Here is a 24,821-nt window from a genome sequence, read left to right on the forward strand (position 1 = left end):
GACTTCACCAGTCTCCCCCGTCTCTCCTGGACTGGCTTCTCTTTGAGCGGCTGAGCATGGAGTGGGTGTCCATATTAGAAAGTTAGAATAATAATAATTATTATTGTTATTAGAAAGACAGGGTCTCAGCCAGGCACAGTGGCTCATGCCTGTAATCCCAGCACTTTGGGAGGCTGAGGCAGGTGGATCACGAGGTCAGGAGTTCAAGACTAGCCTTGCCAAGATGGTGAAACTCCATCTCTACTAAAAAATACAAAAATTAGCCGGGTGTGTTGGTGGGTGCCTGTAATCCCAGCTACTGGGGAGGCTGAGGCAGAGAATTGCTTGAACCTGGGAGGTGGAGGTTGCAGTGAGCCGAGACCATGCCACTGCACTCCAGTCTGAGTGATAGAGCAAGACTCCATCTCAAAAAAAAAGAAAGAAAGAAAAAAATAAAGACAGTGTCTTGCTCTGTTGCTGAGGCTGGAGTACATCACTGTAATCATAGCTCACTGCAGCCATCTGGGAATACAGGCATGCACCATGACACTAGCTAATTTAATTTTTTTTTTTTTAGAAGGAGTCTTGCTCCGGTTGCCCAGGCTGGAGTGCAAAGGCACAGTCTCAGCTCACTGCAAACTCCACCTCCCAGGTTCAAGGGATTTCTCCTGCGTCAGCCTCCCGAGTAGCTAGCATTACAGGTGCCCACCACCACGCTCAGTTAATTTTTGTATTTTTAGTAGAGATAGGGTTTCACCATGTTGGCAAGGCTGGTCTTGAACTCCTGACGTCAGGTGATCTGCTCACCTCGGCCTTCCAAAGTGCTGGGATTACGGGTGCGAGCCACTGCGCCTGGCTGAAACTGGGACAAGTTCAAGCTTTGTAGCCACATATGAATGCAAGGATGGCTCTGTGCAGTCTTGGGTCAGTGAACCTCTCTGAGCCTCCATTGTTCCACCTGTAAGACGGAGTCCTTCATGGCTCCTACCTCACAGGGTTGTGAAAACATCATCCTTGTAAGTTCGTCCTTGTAACTTACTAAGAGTTCATCCTCTCAGTAAGTTCACTCATGCTTTCACCTGGCAAATGTTTATTGCCTTAGTGATGACAAAATGAGCAAAGTCACACTTGTCAAGGACCCCTCCCTGCAACTGTGCCCAGTGCTTTGCCAATAGCACAGGACTTGAGATTTATCTCTTATTCACACGGCGGGTGGGAGGTAGATTCTGCTGTTAGTCCCATTTGACACATGCAGTAATGGAGAACAGGCAGCTGGTGTGGTGTTGGGGGAAGACTAGGGCCCAGGGGCAGGGGGGCTGCACCAGGGACCCACAGACCCATGGCCTGGGCAGGGCTGGAGACCACAGGATTGGATTTTTAGGCCAAGGTAGCCCAGGTCAACGAGGTTCTCATTGGCAGGGCCTGGCTCCCCACCAGGCAGGCAGGCAGGCAGACAGGTGGGTGAAAGAGAAGGCAGAATCCCAGGCCCCCAGCTCAGATCTTCTCCACGTAGTTTCCTGGGAAGAGGCCCTCCTGACCATGAAGCCGGCCCTTCCACCAGCCTGAGGAATCTGTGGGAGAGAGGAAAGCTTGAGGTGCCCCTAGCTAGTCCTGGAGAAGGCTCTCTTGCCAGCTCTGTCTGCCTTGTTCATGGAGTCTCCCTATGTTGCCCAGGTTGGTCTTGAACTCCTGGGCTGAAGCTATCCTCCTGCCTCAGCCTCCCAAAGTGCTGGGATTACAGGTGTGAGCCACCACACCTGGCCCAGCTCTATGTTCTTGACCTGCCACAGGGCAGGGGCTGAACAGAGAGAGTTGTCTGCTGATGAAAGGAAAGAAGGAAGACAGGGATGGAGGAAGGGAGACATGGTCTTTCCAAGCCAGTGAGTCACACTCTGTCAATTTCTAGAGCATTTGCTGTGTTCTTCCGGCACCCATCTCCTTCCACCCACATCCAGCTCTTCCCCATATCGGGCCTGTCATTCCAGCACTTTGGGAGGCCGAGGCAGGTGGATCACTTGAGAGACCAGCTTGGCCAACATGGCGAAACCCCATCTCTACTGAAAATACAACAAAATTAGCCGGGCATGGTGGCAGGCGCCTGTAATCCCAGCTACTCAGGAGGCTGCGGCAGGAGGATCACTTGAATCCAGGAGGTGGAGGTTGCAGTGAGCCAAGACTGCGGCTAATTTTGGTTTTTGTAGAGACAAGATTCTGCCATGTTCCCCAAGCTGGTCACCTGGGCTTAAGAGATGTGCCTGCCTAGGCCTCCCAAAGTGCTGGAATTACAGACATGAGCCACTGCATCCAGCCATCTCTACTCTTTAGAAAAAATTTTTGGGGCTGGGTGCGGTGGCTCACGCCTGTAATCCCAGCACTTTGGGAGGCTGAGGTGGGCAGATCATGAGGTTAAGAGATTGAGACCATCCTCACTAACATGGTGAAACCTCGTCTCCACTAAAAATACAAAAATTAGCCAGGTGTGGTGGCACACATCTGTAGTCCCAGCTACTAGGGAGGCTGAGGCAGGAGAATAGCCTGAACCCGGAAGGTGGAGGTTGCAGTGAGCCGAGATCCTGCCATTGCACTCTACCCTGGCAACAGCGTGAGACTCCATCTCAAAAAAAATTTTTTTTTGTAAATTTTTTTCTTTCTTTTTTTTTTTGTCTTTATAAGCAGCATAAAGTAAATTTTTTGTAGAGATGGGGTCTTGCTATGTTGCTCAGGCTTGTCTCAAACTCCTGTCCTCAAGTGATCCTCCTGCCTTGGGTGCTGGGATTACAGGCATGAGCCACCTCACCCGTCTGTTATCTCTGTTCTCCTGAGGGGAGGGTGTGCCGTGGGGGGGGGTCTGCCTGGCTATGTCACCACTCCCCTCACCCCAGCTTCTGTCCTGGTACACACACCTTCCATGAGGATCTCGATGACCTCATTAACGTTGAAGCTCAGCTCGTCCACGTCTTGGCCCACGTATTGGTACAGGGCCCGGCACCTGGGGCCGTGTATCCGAGGCTGGGGCTTGGGTCGGCCTACACCAGGCACTGGCCGTTGCCCCACGCTGCGCTTCCTCTGCATGCTGTGGGCACAGGAAGTTCAAGTCACAGCCCCAGACACTCCCCTATCCCCTGCCTGCCTCCTGGGGCTGCCCTTCGCCCCCACCTACCCGGCCATGCCCTGGTCAGGCACGTTGAGGAATTCTGTGTTGTGCTCCGAGGGCGGCCGTGCCCGGGGGCGTCTGCTGGCCCCCAGGGATGTGGACGGAGGGCCCCGGGGAGGCCGGTGGGAGCCCCCTCCAGACATGATCTCCAGGGGCAGGGGGCCCCCTCTGGCAGACAGGGGCACCCCATTGCGATCCATGCCTATGGCAGGAATAAGGATGAGGACATGTATCAGGGTGATGCTAGGAGGATTTGAGAAAGCCTCCAACTCTTAGTATTATGATATTCTCTCCTCTCAACCTCTGAGACAGCTGAGGCACACACCACCAGGCCCAGATCATTTGAAAATAATTTTTAGACCGGGCCTAGTGGCTCATGCCTGTAATCACAGCACTCTGGGAGGCTGAGGCAGGCAAATCATGAGGTCAGGAGATGGAGACCATCCTGGCTAACACGGTGGAACCCCGTCTCTACTAAAAATGCAAAAAATTAGCCAGGCTTGGTGGTGGGTGCCTGTAGTCCAAGCTACTTGGGAGACTGAGGCAGGAGAATTGCTTGAACCCAGGAGTCAGAGGTTGTAGTGAGCCGAGATTGCACCACTGCACCCCAGCCTGGGAGACAGAGTGGGATTCCACCTCAGAAAAAAAGTAAAAAGATGTAGTTTTCAGGGCTGGAGTGCTGGGTGGGAGGAGAGAAGATGTCAGTGGTTAGCTGGGTTTGGGTTTTGAAGGGCTCTGAATGCCACACCAAGCTTAGCCTTTATTCTGTGGGAGATGGGGAGCTATGATGAGAGTTCTGGACAGAGAAGCGAGTGGTCAAGTGTGCTTGTTAGATTTCATTTCCTGAAGGTCTGGCTTAGGCCATGGGACCCACAAGAGATAAGGGAAGATAGCAAGAGAGCAGCTCCTCACCTCTGGGGGGCCCAGGGGCCGGCCGGGTAGGGGCCGGGGTCGACCTCCGAGATCTTCCCTTGGCCATTCCCTTCCGTGTAGGCTCTGAAAGAAGTGTGTCAGGGATTTGTGTAATGGACAGACCAGGCTCTTGGCCCCACCCACAAGCCTAGTCCATTCTGGGGTACCCTAGCTCTGCCCAGTAATTGGCCCTGCCCCCAATGCCTCACCCATCAGTGGCCTTGCTCTTCGGGCCCGCCCACTTTAGGACACGACTTCACCACTATCTCTTTCCAAGTTGCCGCTCTGGCCACACCCCTCTGGTCCCTCCCCATTGGTCATGCCTTCTCTTTAACTGTCATTCTCTCTCTCTAGACCCGCCCCTTCCTTGCTGTTGCCCATTCTGGTCCAGCCTCGCTGGCCGAGCCTCACTGTTTTAATTGGTTTTCTCCATGGCCATGCCCCTCCTCCACATTTGGGCCATTCATTGGTTGCGGCCTTTCTTTAGTCTCTCCTCTCCCCCATCTCCCCTCTTCCTCCTCTCTCCCCTCTCTCCCTACTTCTCACCCCTCCCCTCTCTCTCTCCCCCCTCCTCTCCCTCTTCTCTCTGTATTCTCTCCTCTCTCTCCCCTCTCCTCCCCCTCCCCTTTCCCGCTCTGTCCTCCCTCCCTCCCATCCTCTCCCCCGCCTCTGCCTCCCTTTTCTCCCCTCCCTCACCCCTTCTCTCTCCGTTCTCCCTCCGCCCCATCCTCTCTCTCCCCTTATTCCCTCTCTCTGCTCTCTCTTCCCTCTCTCTCCCCCTTCTCCCCACTCTCTCCCTCCCCTCTTTCTCTTCCCCCATCTGCTCTCTCTCCCCCATCTCCCTGCCCTCCCCTCTCTCCCCATCTCTCTGTCCCCTCTCTCTGTCCCTCCTCTCTCGACCCTCCCCTTCCTGGTCTTTGTTCACTTTTGACCAACCTCGCTGGCCCCGCCCCCTCCCCGCCCCCGAAGCCTTCATTGGTCCGCTCTTCCCCGCCCCCTCTGCCCTAGTTCCGCGCAGACTCACTGGAGCTCTTGGGCAGCCCGTCGCCCACGCTGACCGTGAGGGTCCGGCCGCCAACCTTGAGCACTGACAAGTCGCCGGAGCCTCGCGAGAAGGTGACGCTGCGGGTGCCGCCACCGCCCCAGCCCTCCTTCTTCACCCGGAACTGTAGTCTATGGGGAGAGGGGAAAGCTTGGGGGCGCTGACCGCGGTCCCCGTCACACCCAACCCGTGCTGGGGCGGGAGGGAGTACACCACACTGAGACCACCCCGGGAGGGTGCTGGGGTTGGCGCCCCCCCCCCGGAGATGGTGCTGGGGTTGGTGGCCCCCCGAGATGGTGCTGGGGTTGGTGGCCCCCCGAGATGGTGCTGGGGTTGGCAGGCCGTACGTGTCGCTGAAGGTGAGGAGCAGGGGCCTCTGCGTCGTCTCCTCGAAGCGCTTGCACAGAAGGCTGACGAACTCGGTCTTGAAGACGCTCTCCAGGAAGCTGTCGGCAGTGTCCTCCTGGAGGATGAAGAAGTCGTCCTGTCGTGTGCTGGGGAGGGGCGGATGAGAGCGTCAGGTGGGACACTGGTGACAGGGACAGGTGGGACACAGGTGAGAGCACAGGTGAGAAGGGCAGGTAAGACTGACAGGTGAAGGTGGCTGAAGGTGGACTCAGGGAAGGGTCAGTTAAGGGCCAAGTGAGGGGTGACCAGGTGGGAGAAAAATGGGGAAGTGGCAAGGAGTGGGAGAGGTGGTTACAGAAGAGAGCCAGGTGAGGTCCAGTAAGAGGGTAAGATGTGGCTCACGCCTGTAATCCCAGCATTTTGGGAGGCCAACGCGGGTTTATCACGAGGTCAGGAGATCGAGACCATCCTGGCTAACATCTCTACTGAAAATACAGAAAATTAGCAAGGCATGGTGGCAGGTGCCTGTATTCCCAGCTACTCAGGAGGCTGAGGCGGGAGAATGTCTTGAACCCGGGAGGTGGAAATGCAGTGAGCTGAGATTGTGCCACTGTACTCCAGCCTGGGCCAAAGAGAAGACTCCATCTCAAAAAAGAAAAAAATAGGGTAAGGTGCAGGACAGAAGCTATCGGCAAGTAAGGATCATGACCATAGGTGAACATGACAGGTGGGGCTAAGAGAGGGCTACAGGCAAGTCACCAGATAAGATTCTCAGGGTAACAGATGGGGTCACTAGAATGAGGGCAGCTAGGGGACAGGTGAGAGTGACTGTGGGGCAGTTAGGGACCTGGCTTCACCTGAGGGAGACTCCCCGCAGAGCCTGGATGTCCAGCTTCTTCTTCAAGACTTCACGCACCTGGCCCTTCTCGGGTCCCTTCTTCACCTTCTCTCGCCCAATCACATACACACACTTGGGCGTCAGGATCAGGTCCCGCTTGATGGGCTGTGGGGATGCATTATTAGAGGCCAGTGGCTGGAGCTCAGGGCATGCAGCCTGGCCAGTCTGACCACAGAGGGTCCACCCCAGGCAGAGGGATGGTGCTGGCAGGTCAGGTGAGCAGGATGAGATGTGTATGAATATGGGTGAAGGTGTATGAATTGTCTGTTTCGTAGACAGGGTCGTACTCTGTCACCCAGGCTGGAGTGCAATGGTGCCATCATAGCTCAATGCAACCTCGACCTCCCAGACTTGAGCGATTCACCTGCCTCAGCCTCCTGAGTAGCTGAGATCACAGGTGCACGCCACCATGCCCAGCTAATTTTGGTATTTTTTGTAGAAACAGGATTTTATTCTGTTGCCCAGGCTGGACTTGAACTCCTGAGCTCAAGCAAACTGTTCTCTTTGGTCTCCCAAAGGGCTGGGATTACAGGTGTGCACCATTGTGCCTGGTCATGAGTTGTTATATAAGAAACAGAAGGAGAGTCTGGGCATGGTGGCTCATGCCTGTAATTCCAGCACTTTGGGAGGCGAAGACAGGTGGATCACGAGGTTAGGAGTTTGAGACCAGCCTGGCCAATACAGTGAAACCCCATCTCTACTAAAAATACAAAAATTAGCTAGGCGTGGTGGTGCACACCTGTAGTCCCAGCTACTTGGCAGGCTGAGGTAGGAGAATCGCTTGAACCTGGGAGGCGGAGGTTGTGGTGAGCTGAGATCGCTCCACTGCACTCCAGCCTGGGTGACAGAGTGAGACTCCATCTCCAAAAAGCAAACAAAAAAACACAGAAGGTCAGGTGGGAATGTGTTGGTTGGCTAGAAAAGGGTGTTTGGGTCACTGAATGGGTGCTGGGTAGGTTAGGCACCTGCTAGACATGGGTGCCTGGGCCAGAGAAGAGCACTTAGACCAGGTGAAAGTGCTTGGTCATGTGGCTGTAGCCAACTCACATAAAGGCATTACAGTTCAGGTGAGGGTGTATAAGTCAGGTATCTGGATCATGAGAGGGAATGAGCAGGTGTGTATCTGAACCCTGAGTTTGTACAGGAAGGCTGGTGAGGGTGTACCTGGTAGAAGTGTGACTGTGAAGGCCAGTTGCACTGGCCATGGTCAGAGTCCTCTAGGTCTAGAGGGGAAACCTGTGTAGGTGAAAATATTTTAGGTGATGCTTACAGGTCAGCCAAGAGGGCATACTTGCCACATAGACCTGTCCAAAGCAGGTGTGTGGATCAGGCGAAGGCATCCAATACTGTATGTCTGGTATGTGAGGTTGTACAGATCATGTGAGGATGCACCTGCCACATAAACTTGTCCAAGGTAGGTGAGGGTGTCCAGGCCATATGAGAATATGTAAAGGTAAAGATGATATATAGGTTATCTCAGTAGGTACCTGCCACACATAGGCCTCTCCAAGGTGGGGATAGGGTGAGTTACTGGGCTAGGGGACTGGGACATGAGATATGGGTCAAGTGAGCGTGTACCTGGCTTGCTCAGGTACAGCTAAGGGTAAACAGGCTATGTCCTAGGTGTACCTGTGGAGAGAAATGTCCAGGCTAGGTGATTAGAGTACACCTGTGCTCAGGGCTGTCTGGGCCAGAAGAGGATGTGTCTGTTGGTAGAGGTGCCCTGTTGTCTATGCCAACCATGAGTGCACGGGTCAGGTGGTATATTTCTGTGGACAGCATGTACCTATGGACTAGGTGAGAGTGTACCTAAGGACAGGTGTGTCTGGGCCAGGTGAAGGTATATCTAATTGCCAGGTTAAAGGGAGAGTGTACCTAATGGATAGGTGTGTCTTGGATAGGCGTGTCTAGGATAGATGAGGGTGGCCAGGGCTTCTGGACAAGATGAATGTATAATTGTGGACAGATGCCTCTGGCCATGTGAGGGTGTATCTGACAGGTATATCTAGGCTACAAGTGCATGTTTGATGGACAGCTGTGTCTGCCGTACTTAAATGCATACCTTTGGGCAGATATGCCTGGGCAGGTGTGCCTGGTCAGGTGAGGGTATACCTGTGATGGAACAGATGGATCTAGACTGGGGGATATATACCTGTGACCAGGTGTGTCTGGGCCAGGTGAGGGTATACCTGTGATGGAATGGATGGATCTAGGCTGGGGGATGTATGCCTGTGGGCAGGTGCGTCTAGGCCAGGTGAGGGTGCCACGCTGCAGCCAGGGTCTTGCCATGCCCACCCACTAGTGCCTCACCTTGAAGCGGCGGTCGTACTTGGTGACCGAATCAGCGAAGTCCACTCGCTCCCTCTTCCCCAGGAATTGACGCAGCTCCGGCCGCTCCTCCAGCCCCAGGTAGTCACCAACGAAGTTCCGATTGATGCTATTGCGCCTCCTCTCCTTCTTGTTAAGCAGGATATTGGAAGCTGCAGGGACCGAGGGCGGAGGCCAGAGCTCGAGACACAGCTCCTCCAGATCCAGGTGTCCCTGCCCTTAGCCTTTCACCCAAAGCCTCTCACCTTCCTCCCGCATCTCCTCGTATTTCCGGACAGCCACGTGGCGCCGCCAGGCCTTCTGGATGGTTCGAGCAAAGCCATCGAACTTCCGCTCTCGCATCTCCTCCAGGAGGAAAAGCTGGGTGGGGGTTGGGTGGGCATGTGGGTGAGTCCTGGTGTTTCCGCAGAGGCTGCAGTTCCCAGTTTCCCTGGGCCCACCCTACTCACAATGCTTTTGCTCACCCACACCCATACACATGCTAATTTTTTTGACAGATGGGGTCTTTCTGTTGACACTTATTAAACAAGAAAAAGGGGCTGGGTATGGTGGCTCAGGCCTGTCATTCCTAGTACTTTGAGAGGCCAAGGCGGGTGGATCACCTGAGATCAGGAATTTGAGACCAGTCTGGCCAACATGGTGAAATCCCGTCTCTACTAAAGATACAAAAAAAAAAAAAAAAAATGCTGGTGTGGTGGTAGACCCCTGTAGTCCCAGCTACTCAGGAGCCTGAGTCAGGAGAATCACTTGAACACAGGATGCAGAGGTTGCAGTGAGCCGAGATCGTGCCACTGCGCTCCAGCCTGGGTAAGAGCAAGAGCTGTTCTCAAAAAACAAAAAGAAAAAACCAGCTGACCTCGTTGGCTCATGACTGTATTCTAAGCACTTTGGGAGGCCGAGGCGGGTGGATCACAAGGTCAGGAGATAGAGATCATCCTGGCTAACATGGTGAAACACTGTTTCTACTAAAAATGTAAAAACTTAGCTGGGCATGGTGGCATGCGCCTCTAGTCCCAGCTACTTGGGAGACTGAGGCAGGAGAATCGCTTGAACCCAGGAAGCAGAGGTTGCAGTGAGCCGAGATTGTGCCACTGCATGCCAGCCTGGCAACAAAGCGAGACCCCTATCTCAAAAAAAAAAAAAGAAAAAGACAAGGTCTCGCTCTGTCATCCAGACTAGAGTGCAGTGGTGCAGTCACAGTTCACTGCACCTTCAACCTCTTGGGTTCAAGTGATCCTCCCACCTCCGCCTCCTCAGTAGCTTAGACTACAGCTGTGAGCCGCCATGCCCAGCTAATTTTATTTTTTGTAGAGATGTGGTCTTGTCATGTTGCCCAGGCTAGAAACTTTTTTTTTTTTTTTTGAGACAGAGTTTTGCACTTGTTGCCCAGGCTGGTGTAGTGGCGTGATCTCGGCTCGTTGTAAACTCCGCCTCCTGGGTTCAAGCAATTCTCTTGCCTCAGCCTCCTGAGTAGCTGGGATTATAGGTGCAAGCCAACATGCCCGGCTAATTTTTTTGTATTTTTAGTAGAGACGGGGTTTCACCATGTTGGTTAGGCTGGTCTCGAACTCCTGACCTCAAGTGATCTGCCTGCTTCTGCCTCCCAAAGTGCTGGGATTACAGGCATGAGCTACTGCGCCCAGCTGGAAACATTTTTATCATCCTGCAAATGACTGGACCTCCCTATGTGGGGTATACACTTCTGCATTATAATGTAACAGTGGGTCACCAGCTTCAGATTGCAGCTGTGCCACTTTCCACTTGTGTGCCCTTGCCAGAAACAGTATAACATCACGGTTTCTCACACTGTTAGTACAGATAGTTATACCATCCATATAAGGTTCACCCCAGTGTCAGAGATGGTAGAAACGGGAACCAGTGTGCATCTTGGAAAACCAATACAATACAGTAAATACGAACATCTGGCTGGGTGCAGTGGCTCATGCCTATAATCTCACACTTTGGGAGGCTGAGGCATGCGGATCACCTGAGGTCAGGAGTTTGAGACTAGCCTGGCCAACATGGTGAAACCTTCGTCTCTACTAAAAATACAAAAAAAAAAAAAAATTAGCTGAGCCGAGATCATGTCATTGCACTCCAAGCCTGGGCGACAAGAGAGAAACTCCATCTAAAAAAAAAAAAAAAATCTGATGTGTAGGACGTGTTGTGACTGGTGACTGTGTGGTTGAGTAGGGTACAACCTGCACAGCCATGCATGGCAGGCCCAGAAAGGAAGATTTTGCAGAAAGCAGAGGAAAGGGTTTTGAGTTGTAAGAGTCTAGGCCAGAGGTGAGTTAGAGAATGAATTACATTAGAGCAAGTCAAAGTGCAAACTCTGAGAGGAATGTCTTTTCATTTGGAATAATAGCAGGTGAACAAGGTCAGCCTGGATATAACCACCTACTTTTAATAAACTACTGGATATTAAAATATCGTAAATCCATTGTAATAAAAACAACGGCGTGCCTGTCAGAGAATAGAACAATTAAGTGGAATAGGGCAGATGCCTGAGAAACATTCTAATTCAATGAGAAACTGTGATCAAAGGGACAATATCAATTAGTGAAGATGGGAAATACTGCAAATACAGGCTGGTGCGATGGCTCATGCCTCTAATCCCGGCACTTTTTGAGGCTAGGTGGGAGGATAGCTTGAGCCTAGGGGTTCAAGACCAGCCTGGGCAACATAGAAAGATCCCGTCTCTATAAAAAATTAAAAAACAAAAAACAAAAATTAGCCAAGGGTGTTTCCCAGGCTGGTTTGAACTCCTAGCTTCAAACCATCCTCCTGTCTCAGCCTCCCAAAGCACTGGCATCATAGGCATGAGCTACCACACCTGGCCTGATGCTGGTTTCATTTTGCTTTTTTTCTGTTCTATGTCAAATTTTTTGGTCTGTTTCTTCCAGAGTCTCTCTCTCTCTCTCTCTCTCTTTTTTTTTTTTTTTTTTTAAGACAGAGTCTCACTCTGTCACCCAGGCTGGAGTGCACTGGCACGATCTCAGCTCACTGCAACCTCCACCTCCCAGGTTCAGGCAATTCTTCTGCCTCAGCTTCCTGAGTAGTTGGGATTACAGTCACATGCCACCACATCTGGCTAATTTTTGTGTTTTTAGTAGAGATGGGAGTTTCACCATCTTGGCCAAATGGTCTGAATCTCCTGACCTTGTGATCTGCCCAGCTTGGCCTCCCAAAGTGCTGGGATTACAGGCATGAGCCACTTAGTCTGGCCGACCAGAGCTCTCAGTCTCTTTCTCTCTCACTCGCAGTCTTTCTTAATCTCTCGCTCAGTCTCTCTCAGTCTATTAATCTCTCAATTGCTTTTTCAGTTTCTCTTTCAATCTCTCAATTTCTCTGTCAGTCTCCCTTTGTCATTCGCTCTCAATCTCTTTCTCAATCTCTCAATCTTTCTCTCAATCTCTGTCTCTCTCTGTCCCTCTCCCTCCTTCTCTGTCTGTCCCTAAAACGCACTCACCGACTCTGGGTTCTTGACAAAGACCTTGGTGCTCCCCATCTGGTACTGGTCAGGCTCCATGTCGACCGCCCGAAGCAGGTGCTGGACACCCTGGCGTTCGTCCCCACGCCACCGGGGCCACGTTTCGGGGGTCAGAATGGCATACCTGGGGGTGGAGGGCCGGAGTGTGGGAGTGCTTGGAGCAGACAGGGCCTGCTGGGCGTTCTGATCGCAAGGGTGGCAAGGGTGGGGGTGGGGGGGCTCCTCACCTCTGCAGGAACTTGGCGAACTGGCGGCGGTAGGCGAAGCCGGCTCTGCGCACCCTAATGTTCTCCTTCAGGCCCAGGTATTCCACTTGGTGCTTGACCCTGGTGGGGAGGGTAGACTGAGTCCCCTGCTCAGGGGGCCGGGGGGATAGTCACCAGTTCTGGGGGTGGGTGGGAGGTGCTGGAGGTGGGGGATCTGGGGGGCTCTGGATTCATGCTGAGGGAAGTTTGGGGGGTAAGTTCTGTGGTCTGGAGGGACTTCAGGGGTCATCCTGGGGACTGGGGGGAGGGATCTTATCCTGATGGTCCCTTCTGAGGTCAGTTCGCAGGTGGGGGTGGCGGGGGGGGGGCTGTGCTAGTCCCTGGGTCATCCTACAGGAGGTCAGGGAAGTGTCTCGGTCAGTTCTAGGGGTAACCGCAGGGCTCTGAGGGGACGAGTCTTGGATGGGTTGGGAAGTCACCTGTTCTCCTCCCAGTCCCGGGGCCTCTTGGTCTCGTTGGGTTTGATGCAGCGGATGTAGTGGGGTGTGCACCTCTTCAGTGTGGCCACCAGGTCGTTGGCTTGTTTCTGGGGCAGAAGTGGAGATGGGTGGGTGGGGGGGCACAGAGATGGGACCCCCTGGCCCCTCTCTTTTCCCCACCCTGGATACAGTCTGAGGAGACAGAGACAAACTGGGGGTGGCTGAGGGCTGGTAACAGGTAGGCCACAGGGACCAGATGTCCCCGGGCTGTGTTCACCTCAACTTGTGCATACCACACTAGTGGGACTGATGTGGGGTGTCTGCCTGACTCTCGAACCCAGGATGACGAGCTCTCACGTCTGCCACACTTACCACTTAGCTTGGCACATAGTAAGTGCTTAGTAGTAAAAGTTTGTCTGTTGACTGAGTAACAGAGCCCTTGAAAGAGCATTTCGTTTTGTCCTTTGGAGAGACAGGTACCTTGGGTGGTGGGTTTTTTTTTTTTTTTTGAGATGGAGTTTTGCTCTGTCACCCAGGCTGGAGTGCAATGGTGTGATCTTGGCTCACCGCAACCTCTGCCTTCTGGATTCAAGAGATTCTTCTGCCTCAGCCTCCCAGTAGCTGGGATTATAGGTGTGCGCCACCACACCCAGCTACTTTTTGTATTTTTAGTAGAGATAGGGTTTTGCCATGTTGATCAGGCTGGTCATGAACTCCTGACCTCAGGTGATCCATCCACCTTGGCCTCCCAAAGTGTTGGGATTACAGAAATGAGCCACCGTTCCTGGCCAAGTATTTTTTTTTTGAGACAGGGTCTTGCTCTGTCGCCCAGGCTGGAGTATAGTGGTGCCATGATGGCTCACTGCAGGTCCAACCTCCTGGGCTCAAGCAATCCTCCTGCCTCAGCTTCCAGAGTAGCTTGGATTACAGGTGTGAGCCACTGCGCCTGGCTCACAGGTACTTTGGAAGTAGGGAACTGTGTGTATGCCTGAGAAGTTAGCCTTGGGTTTTGCATTTTATTTTATTTTTATTATTATTTGGAGACAAAGTCTCACTCTGTTGTCCAGGCTGGAGTGCAGTGCCATGATCTCCTCTCACTGCAGCCTCCATCTCCCAGGTTCCAGGGATTCTTCCACCTCAGCCTCCCGAGTAGCTGAAACTACAGGTGCATGTCTCAGGAGGCTGAGGCAGGAGAATCGCTTGAACCCAGGAGGCGGAGGTTGCAGGGAGTCAATCTCGCCTGGGCAGCAAGAGTGAAATTCCATCTCAAAAAAAAAAAATTATTGGATAGGCTGGATATGGTGGCTCATACCTGTAATCCCAGCAGTTTGGGAGGCTGAAGCGGGTGGATCACTTGAGGTCAGGAGTTGGAGACCAGCCTGGCTAACATGGTGAAACCCTATCTCTACTAAAATACAAAATAGCTGGGCATGGTACTGCGTGCCTATAATCCCAGCTACTGGGAAGGCTGAGGTGGGGGAATCGCTTGAATCTGGAGGTAGAGGTTGCAGGGAGCTGAGATCATGCCACTGCACTCCAGCCTAGGGGACAGAGTGAGACTCCAGCTCAAAAAAAAAAAAAAAAATGATTGGATATTTATTAAGATTTTTTTTTTTTTTTTTTTTTTGAGACGGAGTTTTGCTGTTGTTACCCAGACTGGAGTGCAGTGGCACAATCTTGGCTCACCTCAACCTCCGCCTCCTGGGTTCAAGCAATTCTCCTGCCTCAGCCTCCCAAGTAGCTGGGATTACAGGCACGTACCACCATGCCCAGCTAATTTTTGTATTTTTAGTAGAGACAGGGTTTCACCTTGTTGACCAGGAGGCTCTCGACCTCTTGACCTCGTGATCCACCTGTCTTGGCCTCCCAAAGTGCTGGGATTATAGGCGCGAGCCACCGCGCTTGGCCAAGATTTTTTTTAAAGTCTCTCAAAATGTTTATTTTTGTCAGAATAGCTGATGACTTTCTGTTAAGTATTTTGGTTTATAATTATAATAAGCATTTCCCGCCCTTGAAAAATCCATTCAAAATATCTCAACCCTTGAGGTAAAGCACTTTAACTAAATAAAAAAAAAATCCTGATTTGTTTTAAAGGAAAAAAATCTTAAAATTCCTTTAGCTTGATAAATAGAAATAATCTCTTCTTGTTCTACTCTGGTGAACGTAAATGTATTTCCCACGGCCAAGAATCCAGTCACTTATTGGCAAACCAAAGGTCAGAACAATTCATTTACACTCTCTACTCAAACATAGTGCAATATTGCTGTGTTCATATATACTTTGCTTAGAGTTACCAACACTCTCCTGGCAAAGACAAAGTTTTGGAATGGCAAAAGCAACAGAAGTTTTAGCTCTCAAAGCTCCAGAAAGGAATGAACCTGAGTCTTCATCACGCAGACAGTCCTCAGCATTGCTTAATGTTCGGACTGCATCCGTTCCGTTTCTTTTTCGGGAGAGACGCACAGGCAGCATTGGCAGCCATGTCGAAGGCCAGCGTCTTCTCTTAAGTCTGTTCTAGCACCTTTTGCCAGAAGCAACTGGACAATATCTGCATAACCCTTCCAGGCAGCAGCATGCAAAGCTGTGTCTCCCAACTCGTTCTGCTGGTTCAGTTCAATATTTGGTTGAGTAAATAGCATTTCCACTGTATCTTTGTGACCTCCACGGCAAGCCCAGTATAAGGGCAGTGCTTCCAGCTTTGTCTAAGCCATAACGCCCACTTTAAGCCATTAACGCCCACTCTGTTGCCCAAACATTCTCTCAACCAGCTCAAGTTGCCTCTTTCTGCTGCTTCATGCAATGGATTGTTGACGGATTCTGCCTGCTCAGCCACATAGTTGCTTGGAATTAGTCCAGTCCTGCCTTTGGAGGTGCCCTTCTGCCAACTGGTATCGCTCATGTCAGTAATGTAGATAATATCACCTTCCTCAAAGTATACTTCATCTGGAGTTCTGGATTCAAACGTACACAGCGCTCTGAAGACTAACTGGCCCTGGTTTGACTGGTTTGGGTGGCGGCTTCGACATCTCGCTTCCTGGAGCTGCAAATCCTAAAGGCCCTGCAGAAAAGTCCACCGCTTGCCGCCACCTGGCACTCCGGGCATCCCAAAGTTTCTTTTTGTTTGGCTTATAGCCATGAGCCTCCCAGGTCCGGTGCCCACCCTTTTTTTTTTTTTTTTAGATGGAGTCTTGCTCTGTCATCCAGGCTGGAGTGCAATGGCATGATCTCGGCTCCCTGCAACCTCTGCCTCCTGGGTTTAATCAATTCCCGTCTCAGCCTCACAAGTAGCTGGGAGGACAGGCATGTGCCAACATGCCTGGCTAATTTTTTTTTTTGCATTTTAGTAGAGATGGGATTTCACCATGTTGGCCAGGATGGTCTCAATCTCCTGACCTTGTGATCCACCTGCCTTGGCCTCCCAAAATTCTGGGATTACAGATGTGAGTCATATTTTACCACAAATTTAAAAAATGGTAAATGTCTAAAAGACCAAACAAAAATTCATTAGGATAATGGTCCACTTCTGTATTTAAGGAGTTGATGGAGACTCTAAGATGCTGGTCCAAGCCCCCTAAACCCAGAACTGGAGGAAGACCTTGCTGATCAGATGAGGTCACAGAGGCAGAAGCCCCAGGGATGGTAGAGAGACAGGCATTGGAACGAGAGTCTGGAAACAGAGTCTGGACCCCAGGTAGGGTGGGACTCAGCCCCCCCCATGCCCAGTCCTCTGTCATGCACCCCAGGCCCACCTTGATCTTGGAGCCGGCGGTGCTGGGGCGCCCCTTCTTGTCTCCATCCAGCTTCTCGGGGAAAAGCATCCGGAGGAAGGCCCTGGGTGGGGGAGGGGAGAAGAGGAGTTGGAGGTGTGGCTGGACCTTGGGATACCCACCTCCAGAGGCAGGGCAGCCTCAATGCCCCAAGGTGAAATGTTCTCTCAGTGAGGATGGGAGCTGTGATGGGTGAGAGACAGAGGGGTTTTTTTTTTTTGAGACATGGTTTCACTCGGTTGCCCAGGCTGGGGTGCAGTGGTGCAATCTCAGCTCACTGCAACCTCTGTCTCTTGGGTTCAAGTGATTCTCCTGCTTCAGCCTCTCAAGTAGCTGGGATTACAGGCACACACCACCATGCCTGGCTAATTTTTGTATTTTTTAGTAGAGACGTGGTTTCACCACGTTGGGCAGGCTGGTCTCAAACTCCTGACTTCAGTTGATCCACCTGCCTCAGCTTCCCAAAGTGCCGAGATTACAGGCGAGAGCCACTGCACCCGGCCTTGGTTTGCTTTTTGAGACAGCGTCTCACTTTGTCCTCCAGGTTGGAGGGCATTGGTGTGATCATAGTGGCTGCAGCCTGGAACTCCTGGGCTCAAGCCAATGTGTGAATGTATTTAATGCCACTGAATTGTACATTTAATTTAATTTAATTAATTTATTTATTTTTGAGAGAGAGTCTCACTCTGTCACCCAGGGTGGAGTGCAGTAACATGGTCTCAGTTTGCTTCAACCTCCAACTTCTGGGTTCAAGTGATTCTCACACCTCAGCCTCCTGAGTAGCTGGGACTACATGTGTGCGCCATCACACCTGGCTAATTTTTGTATTTTTAGTAGAGACAGGTTTCACTATGCTGGCCAGGCTGGTCTTGAACTCCTGACCTCGTGATCCACCTACCTCAGCCTCCCAAAGTGCATGAGCTACCACGCCCAGCCTTACTTTACATATTTATTTCCTTTATTTTTCTTTGCCACAGAGAGGGAACAGCATGGATGAATTGTACATTTTAAAATGGTTAACAGGGCTGAGTGCGGTGGCTCACACCTGTAATCCCAGCACTTTGGGAAGCTGAGATGGGTGGATCAACTGAAGTCAGGAGTTTGAGACCAGCCTGCCCAACATGGTGAAACCCCGTCTCTACTAAAAATACAAAAAGTAGCTGGTCATGGTGGTGGGCACCTATAGGTGCCCAGCTACTCAGGAGGCTGAGGCAGGAGAGTTGCTTGAACCCAGAGGGTGGAGGTTGCAGTGAGCTGAGATCGTGCCATTGCACTCCAGCCTGGGCAACAACAGTGAAACTCTGTCTCAAAAAAAAAAAAAAAAGTAGCTGGATTCGGTGGCATATACCTGTAGTCCCAGCTACTTGGAAGGCTGAGGTGGGAGGGTCACTTGAGCCAGGAAGGTGACATCGTGCCACTGTATTCCAGCTTGGGTGACAGAGCAAGACCTTGTCTCAAAAAAACTCAGAGAAAACAAAAACCAAAAAAGAACCACAGCTCTGGTTTTGTATTTCCCATTATGGCAGTCATTGGTCACGTGACAAATTGAGGCCCTTGAAATGTGGCCTGTCTAAACTGAGATGTGCTGTGCTAAAATACACACTGCAGTCCAAAAAGCATATAGGCTGCAACAATAGAATATAAGAGATTTCATTAAAAAAATATATGTGTATATATATATATATATTTGAGATGGAGTCTTGCTCTGTTGCCCATGCTAAAGAGCAGTGGCGTGATCTTGGCTCACTGCAACCTCTGCCACTGGGTTCAAGCAATTCTCCTGCCTCAGCCTCCCGAATAGCTGGGATTATAGGTGCCCACCATCACGCCTGGATAATTTTTGTATTTTTTGTAGAGATGGGGTTTCACCATGTTAGCCAAGCTGGTCTCAAACTCCTAACCAAGCCTGCCTTGGCCTCCCAAAGTGCTGGGATTACAGGTGTGAGCCACCATGTCCCGCCTCATTAATATTTTTTTTACAGGCCAGATTCAATGGCTTACACCTGTAATCCCAGCACTTTGGGAGGCTGAGGCAGGTGGATCATGAGGTCAAGAGATTGAGACCATTCTGGCCAACATGGTGAAACCTTGTCTCTACTAAAAATACTCAGAAGGCTGAAGCATGAGAATCGCTTGAACCCGGGCAGAGGTTGCAGTGAGCCAAGATCACTCCACTGCACTCCAGCCTGGGTGACAGAGGGAGACTCTGTCTCAAAAAAAGAAAGAAAGAAAAAAGAATGTAGCATTAGGTATAAGTAGTAAGACAGGGATCCTCAAAGTGTTTGACATGTGGTTCCTGGACCAGCAACCTGGGCATCCTTGGGACTTGTTTCCAACGTGGAATCTCCCTGGGCAGAAGGATCACTTGAGGTCCCGAGTTCAAGACCAGCCTGGGCAATGTAGCAAGACCCCTGTCTCAAAAAAGTTTTTTTAATTCTTTTTTTTAAAACTTGTCTATTCTGCCAGCAAAAATAATAATAATAAATTAATTAATTTAGCAGCATTACCTACAAAAAAGAGCTAAAGAAAAGAAAAAGAATAATTAGCTGGGTGTGGTGGCACATGCCTGTAGTCACAGCTACTCAGGAGACTGAGATGGAAAGATTCCTTGAGCCTAGGAGGTGGAGGGTGCAGTGAGCTGTGATTGCGCCACTGCACTAAGCTACGACAATAGACCTTACTTATCTCTGCGAGGACAAAAAAGCAGAATCTCAAAGTCCGCCCCAGACCTACAGAATCAGAATCTGCATCTGATTCTGAACTATCAGAATCTGAACAATCAGATTCAGAACTATCTGAATCTGATTTTTTTTTTTGAGATGGAATCTCGCTCTGTCACCAGTCTGGAGGGCAGTGGTGCAATCTCAGCTCACTGCAACCTCCACCTCTTGGGTTCAAGTTATTCTCCTGCCTCAGCCTCTCCAGTAGCTGGGACTACAGGCATGTGCCACCACACCCGGCTAATCTTTGTATTTTTAGTAGAGATGGGGTTTTACTATGTTGGCCAGGATGGTCTTGATCTACCTGCTAGGTGTGAGCCGCTACGCCTGGCTAATTTTTATGATTTTATAATTTTGGTAGAGGCGAGGTTTTGCCATGTTGCCTAGGCTGCTCTGGAACTCATAGCCTCAGGTGATTTGCCAGCCTTAGCCTCCCAGAGTGCTGGGATTATAGGCGTGAGCCACTGTGCCTGGTCTCTGGAGTCACTTTTTACAGAACTAGTCCATAGAAACACCATCCTGGCCACACAGCACTCCTCTAAGGTTTGTGGTGAGATGGCAGCTCTGGGGAAGATGAGGTGGTGCCCGGTCCTCCCCCCATCCCCTTGGAGGGGGTTGTAGCTGGAGGTCCCCATGCCCAGGACCACTCACTGCTCACTGGTCTGCATCAGCTCTATGAGGTCAGAGAAGAGAACGTCTCGGTTCCTCTCGCAGAAGCCGCTGACGTCGTAGGAGACCTGGAGGGAGGCAGTGCTGAGGACAGTGAGGGACGGAGACCTGGGTGGGAGAGTGGGCGCAGGGTGCTTACAGCCCAGGTGGTCAAGGGTTTCCTGGGACCTGCTCTGGGGTGAAAGGATCAGGGAGTGTCTACAGCACTGGTTTCGGGGTATCTACAGTTCAGGCGATAGGAGTCAGGCTCCGTGGAGGGCTGATATTCAAGTTGAGGTTAGAGGATCGTGGCTGTATCCCAGATCAAAGGTGAGGAGAGGTGGGGGCTACAACCTAGATGAGTGGGAAGAGAGCTGCTGCCTGCATCAGAGGCCGGGGCAGCGATGACAGTTGTAGCTCAGATTGGTGGGTTGAGGGGCTGTAGCCTGGGTGGGGGGGTCCCTGGGAGTCAGAAGTTAGATTGGGTATCTCTGACCTGGTCAGTCAGGAGCCAGTGTGGGGGCCTGTATCAGGAGGGTAATAGCTCTGGCTTAGCGAATCCCTGCCGGGGCTTCAGCCAGGGTTGGGGGCTGGGGCTGCTACCAAAGCTGGGGGCTCCCTGTAGTTCCAAGCAGGGCTTTTGCAACCCTGACTGCAGGAACATGGGAGCTCCAGCCCTTTCTGCTTGTTTGCTTTTATTTTTTGAGACAGTCTCACTCTATTGCCCAGGCTGGTGCAGTGGCAATCTCGGGTCACTGCAACCACCACCTCTTGGGTTCAAGTGATTCCCCTGCCTTAGCCCCCCGAGTAAGTGGGACTACAGGTATCTGCCACCACACCCAGCTGATTTTTTTTTGAGTACACACACACATACACACACACACGTATTATATATATATATATAATTTTTTTGAGATGGGAGTCTCACTCTGTTGCCAGGCTAGAGTGCAGTGGTTCGATCTTGGCTCACTGCAACCTCCACCTCCCGGGTTCAAGTGATTCTCCTGCCTCAGCCTCCCAAGTAGCTGGGACTATAGGCACGTGCCACCATGCCCAGCTAATCTTTGTATTTTTAGTAGAGGTGGGGTTTCTCCATGTTGGCCAGGCTGGTCTCAAACTCCTGACCTCAGGTGATCCACCCACCTTGGCCTCCCAAAGTGCTGAGATTACAGGCACGAGCCGCCGCTCCCGGCATCTCCAGCCCATTTTAGGGGCGCTCCTAGGAACATCTGCTGCTCATGTTGTGAGATTATCGGATCACTGCCTGTAAGTCTATAGTCCTGTCCTCTGGAGAGCGGGGCTGTGGGCATGGTGGAAGCCAGTGGATTTCTGTAGCCTTGGGTAGGGGTCTGTAGTGGGCTTCAGCACATTTTGAAGGCTGGTGGCTCACAGGAGGGGCCTGGGGGCTTTGGGGATTTCCTCTCCAAATTGGGATCAGAAGGTGGGGGACTGCTTCCTGTGTCCTTGCTGTCTACACTATATACATAGTATCTAAGGCCATTGTCCATTGCTGTCTGTACTATATACATAGTATCTAAGGCCATTGTCCATTGCTGTCTGTACTATATACATAGTATCTAAGGCCATTGTCCATTGCTGTCTGTACTATATACATAGTATCTAAGGCCATTGTCCATTGCTGTCTGTACTATATACATAGTATCTAAGGCCATTGTCCATTGCTGTCTGTACTATATACATAGTATCTAAGGCCATTGTCCATTGCTGTCTATACTATATACATAGTATCTAAGGCCATTGGTCCATTCATTCACTCATGCATGATAGTCCAAGAGCCTCCTGTGTGCCACCTGCTGTTCTAGGCACTGTTGGCAACACAGCTATGAACAAAACAGTCTCATTGGGCTCCTAAGCTGGCATTCTGTATCAGTGCAAGACTTTGAGAAATAAACGCAGTGTGTGGAGTTGTGCAAAATAATATGGAGAGAAAAAAGTCTGAAGGAAGAAAGAAAATGGAGAGGAAGGTTGTTTTCCATGGTGACATTTGGAGCCACCTTTCTGAAGAAGAGACACTTGAACAAAGACCTCAAGGCAACAGGACGTGGTAGCAGCGAGCCTCCTGGGAAAGTGGTCAGAAAGCATTCCAAGTAGAAGGAGAGGACAGGCAAAGGTCAGGGGCTAGAAGCAAAGTTACAACTCACATTGGGGCTTATCTGTGAGCACAGGCGGTCTGGTGCCCAAGCTGGGGTTAATGGGGCAGGGTGGGGGGTGGAATTCTGTTCCCTCTGTTAGGAGAGTCGAAGTGTTAGTAAGGAAAGTTGTGGCCTGGATCAGGGGCCAGTGGATTTCTGCAGCCCTGGCCCAGGGAACATGGTGTTGGTGGAGTCCAGACAAGTTGGGGCTTAGAGAGTTCCTGGGAGGTCAGCGGGAAGGGTCTGTAGTTCAGGTTAGCAAGAAGTGGGTTGAGGCAGGGGGGCGGTGGAATTCTACAGCCCGGGCTGAGGGTCATAGCAGGCTCTTTCCAGCCTGGGTGCTGGAGGGTGGGGGGTTACAGCCTGAGTCCTGAGGGTCTGTGAGGAGGCACAGGGGAGGATTGGTGAAGGGGGCACACCTTGCCAGCATAGTGGTGGATGACGAAGCCGGCGCTCCAGCTGTTGAAATGCTCGTGGGTTCCCACAGCTGCCTGCAACTTCTGCAGCAGCGTCTGGTCTGCTCCCCCGCCTGTGGCGTGCATGGTGGCGCACACGTCGTCCAGGACGCTCATGATGCCTGGGGGGCTCTGCGGGGTGTGCAGGAGCCAGGGGTGGCTCAGTTTGGTCTGCCTTGCTGCCCACCCCCAGCACAGCTCGTCAGCCCGGAGATTAGGGAAGGGAGGGGGTGGAGGAGTGGAGGGAGCTACAGCTTGCTGGGCGGGGATGGCTCCAGGGGCTTCCAAATACAAGCACAAAAGGCATTGCGGGGGTCACCGATGAAACGGCTGGTGGAGGGGGAGGTGGCACAGGGGTGTGTGCAGGACTCCTGTGGAAGCTTGCTGGGGTGCGGAGGTCGGTGGGGACCCCTCATGGGATTCAGGCCCCAGACTAAAATCCCTTGGCAGGGGAACCTGCCCTTTATTTGTTTATTTATTTATTCTGAGACAGAGACTTGCCCTGTTGCCCAGGCTGGAGTGTAGTGGTGCAATCTCGGCTCACTGCAGCCTCTAACACCCAGGTTCAAGTGATTCTCCTGCTTCAGCCTTGCGAGTAGCTGGGACTATGGGCATGCACCATCACACCTGGCTTTTTTTTTTCTTTTTGAGACCAGTCTCGTTCTGTCGCCCAGGCTGGAGTTAAGTGGCACCATCTGGGCTCACTGCAACCTCCACCTCCTGGGTTCAAGTGATTCTCCTGCCTTAGCCTCCTGAGTAGCTGAGATTACAGGCACTCAGCACCATGCCTGCCTAATTTTTTTTTTATTTTTAGTAGAGATGGGGTTTCACCATGTTGGCCAGGCTGGTCTTGAACACCTGACCTTGTGATCTGCCTGCCTCCGCCTCCCAAAGTGCTGGAATTACAGGCATGAGCCACCATGCTTGGCCTAACTTTTGTATTTTTTTAGTGGAGATGGGGTTTCACCATGTTGGACAGGCTGGTTTCAAACTCCTGACCTCAGGTGATCCACTTGCGTCAGCCTCCCAAAGTGCAGAGATTATAGGCGTGAGCCACCATGCCCAGCCTAACTACTTTTTAAATTTAACTTTTTTGAGACAGGGTCTTGTTCTGTTCCTCAGGCTGGAGTGCAGTGGTGCAATCATAGCTCACTGCACCCTCGACTTCCTAAGATCAAGCGATCCTCCCACCTCAGCCTCCCTTCCAGGTAGCTGGGATTACAGGAACCTGCCACCACACCCAGCTAATTTTTTGTATTTTTAGTAGAGACAGGGTTTCATCACGTTGGTCAGGCTGGTCTTGAACTCCTGACCTCAGGTGATCTGCCTGCCTTGGTCTCTCAAAGTGTTGGGGTTACAGGTATGAGCCACCTTGCCCGGCATGGAATCTGCAAATTTGACTCCTCTGACTCTAAGCTGGGGTACCCGGGGGAATGTTTATTGAGTGGTTAAGAGAAAGGTGGACAGGTAGGCGAAATGAATAGATGAAGGGCAGAGGGGTTGTGTTCTGTCTGCTGGAGGGCCTGAGTGTAGGGTAGAGAGGGGTGTGAAGATCCCGTAACTCTCTTGGCCCCTCTGTCTTCCAGACTCAGCTCAGGGGCCCGGTGAGACACCCCCGCCAAAGTTGACCCAGCCCTCACCAGCTTGTTTTCGATGAGGTCACAGACGACTTTGTTGTTGAAGTACTGGATTGGAGTCCAGCGGATGCCTTCCTGCACGTACTCCTCCTGGGGGTGGAAAAGGGCGGTGGGTGTGGGGGGCAGTGAATGAGGTGTGGCCACCCTTGCCCCCATGTCCTCTCTCCTCCATCTCATCACTTCGGACTGTCTCTGGCAACAAAGCCCATCACTTCTGTGTGGGTCAGGCTGGAAGTGCCAGGGAATGACATCTGGTCTCGACAGCCCTTGACCAATAATCAACAGGAGCAGATGGATAAATACTCCAGCTCCCTCGATTCTCTGCGTGCTCTATGAAGTCTCCTTGGGTCCCAGTGCAGTTGTGCTCCAGTTGCCCACAGCAAAATTTGCTCATTAACACCCTATTTGGGCTCTTTTTTTTTCTGAGAAGGAGTCTCGCTCTATCACCCAGGCTGGAGTGCAATGGCACCATCTCAGCTCACTGCAACCTCCGCCTCCTGGGTTCAAGCAATTCTCCTGCCTCAGCCTCCTGAGTGGCTGGAATTACAGGCACATGCAACCATGCTTGGCTGATTTTTGTATTTTTATTAGAGATGGGGTTT

The 24,821-nt window shown here is 51.6% G+C and overlaps 1 protein-coding gene and 1 pseudogene across 3 annotated transcripts in view; both read right to left on the reverse strand.

The window, feature by feature from the left end:
- Window positions 1-1,052: 1,052 nt before the first annotated feature.
- Window positions 1,053-24,821, reverse strand: part of MYO1F (myosin IF) — a 53,005-nt gene continuing 29,236 nt past the window's right edge. For 2 of the 3 annotated variants that reach the window (XM_035284717.3, XM_035284716.3), the window contains exons 13-28: window positions 24,223-24,309; window positions 22,547-22,714; window positions 19,978-20,063; window positions 16,589-16,670; window positions 12,840-12,946; window positions 12,382-12,480; window positions 12,134-12,278; window positions 8,907-9,021; window positions 8,644-8,813; window positions 6,293-6,438; window positions 5,435-5,581; window positions 5,070-5,218; window positions 4,046-4,129; window positions 3,140-3,335; window positions 2,883-3,052; window positions 1,053-1,550 (exon numbers count right to left, since the gene is read on the reverse strand). In XM_035284717.3, coding sequence (XP_035140608.2) covers window positions 1,474-1,550; window positions 2,883-3,052; window positions 3,140-3,335; window positions 4,046-4,129; window positions 5,070-5,218; window positions 5,435-5,581; window positions 6,293-6,438; window positions 8,644-8,813; window positions 8,907-9,021; window positions 12,134-12,278; window positions 12,382-12,480; window positions 12,840-12,946; window positions 16,589-16,670; window positions 19,978-20,063; window positions 22,547-22,714; window positions 24,223-24,309 — 2,028 coding nt within the window. In that variant the 3' untranslated portion in view covers window positions 1,053-1,473. The remainder of the gene's footprint in view (window positions 1,551-2,882; window positions 3,053-3,139; window positions 3,336-4,045; window positions 4,130-5,069; window positions 5,219-5,434; window positions 5,582-6,292; window positions 6,439-8,643; window positions 8,814-8,906; window positions 9,022-12,133; window positions 12,279-12,381; window positions 12,481-12,839; window positions 12,947-16,588; window positions 16,671-19,977; window positions 20,064-22,546; window positions 22,715-24,222; window positions 24,310-24,821) is intronic. The other variant, XR_013531041.1, reaches the window with a different exon arrangement.
- On the reverse strand, window positions 14,949-16,012 carry LOC144580835 (osteoclast-stimulating factor 1 pseudogene; annotated as a pseudogene).

The sequence above is a fragment of the Callithrix jacchus genome, chromosome 22, assembly GCF_049354715.1.
Source record: "Callithrix jacchus isolate 240 chromosome 22, calJac240_pri, whole genome shotgun sequence".
Taxonomy (NCBI): domain Eukaryota; kingdom Metazoa; phylum Chordata; class Mammalia; order Primates; family Cebidae; genus Callithrix; species Callithrix jacchus.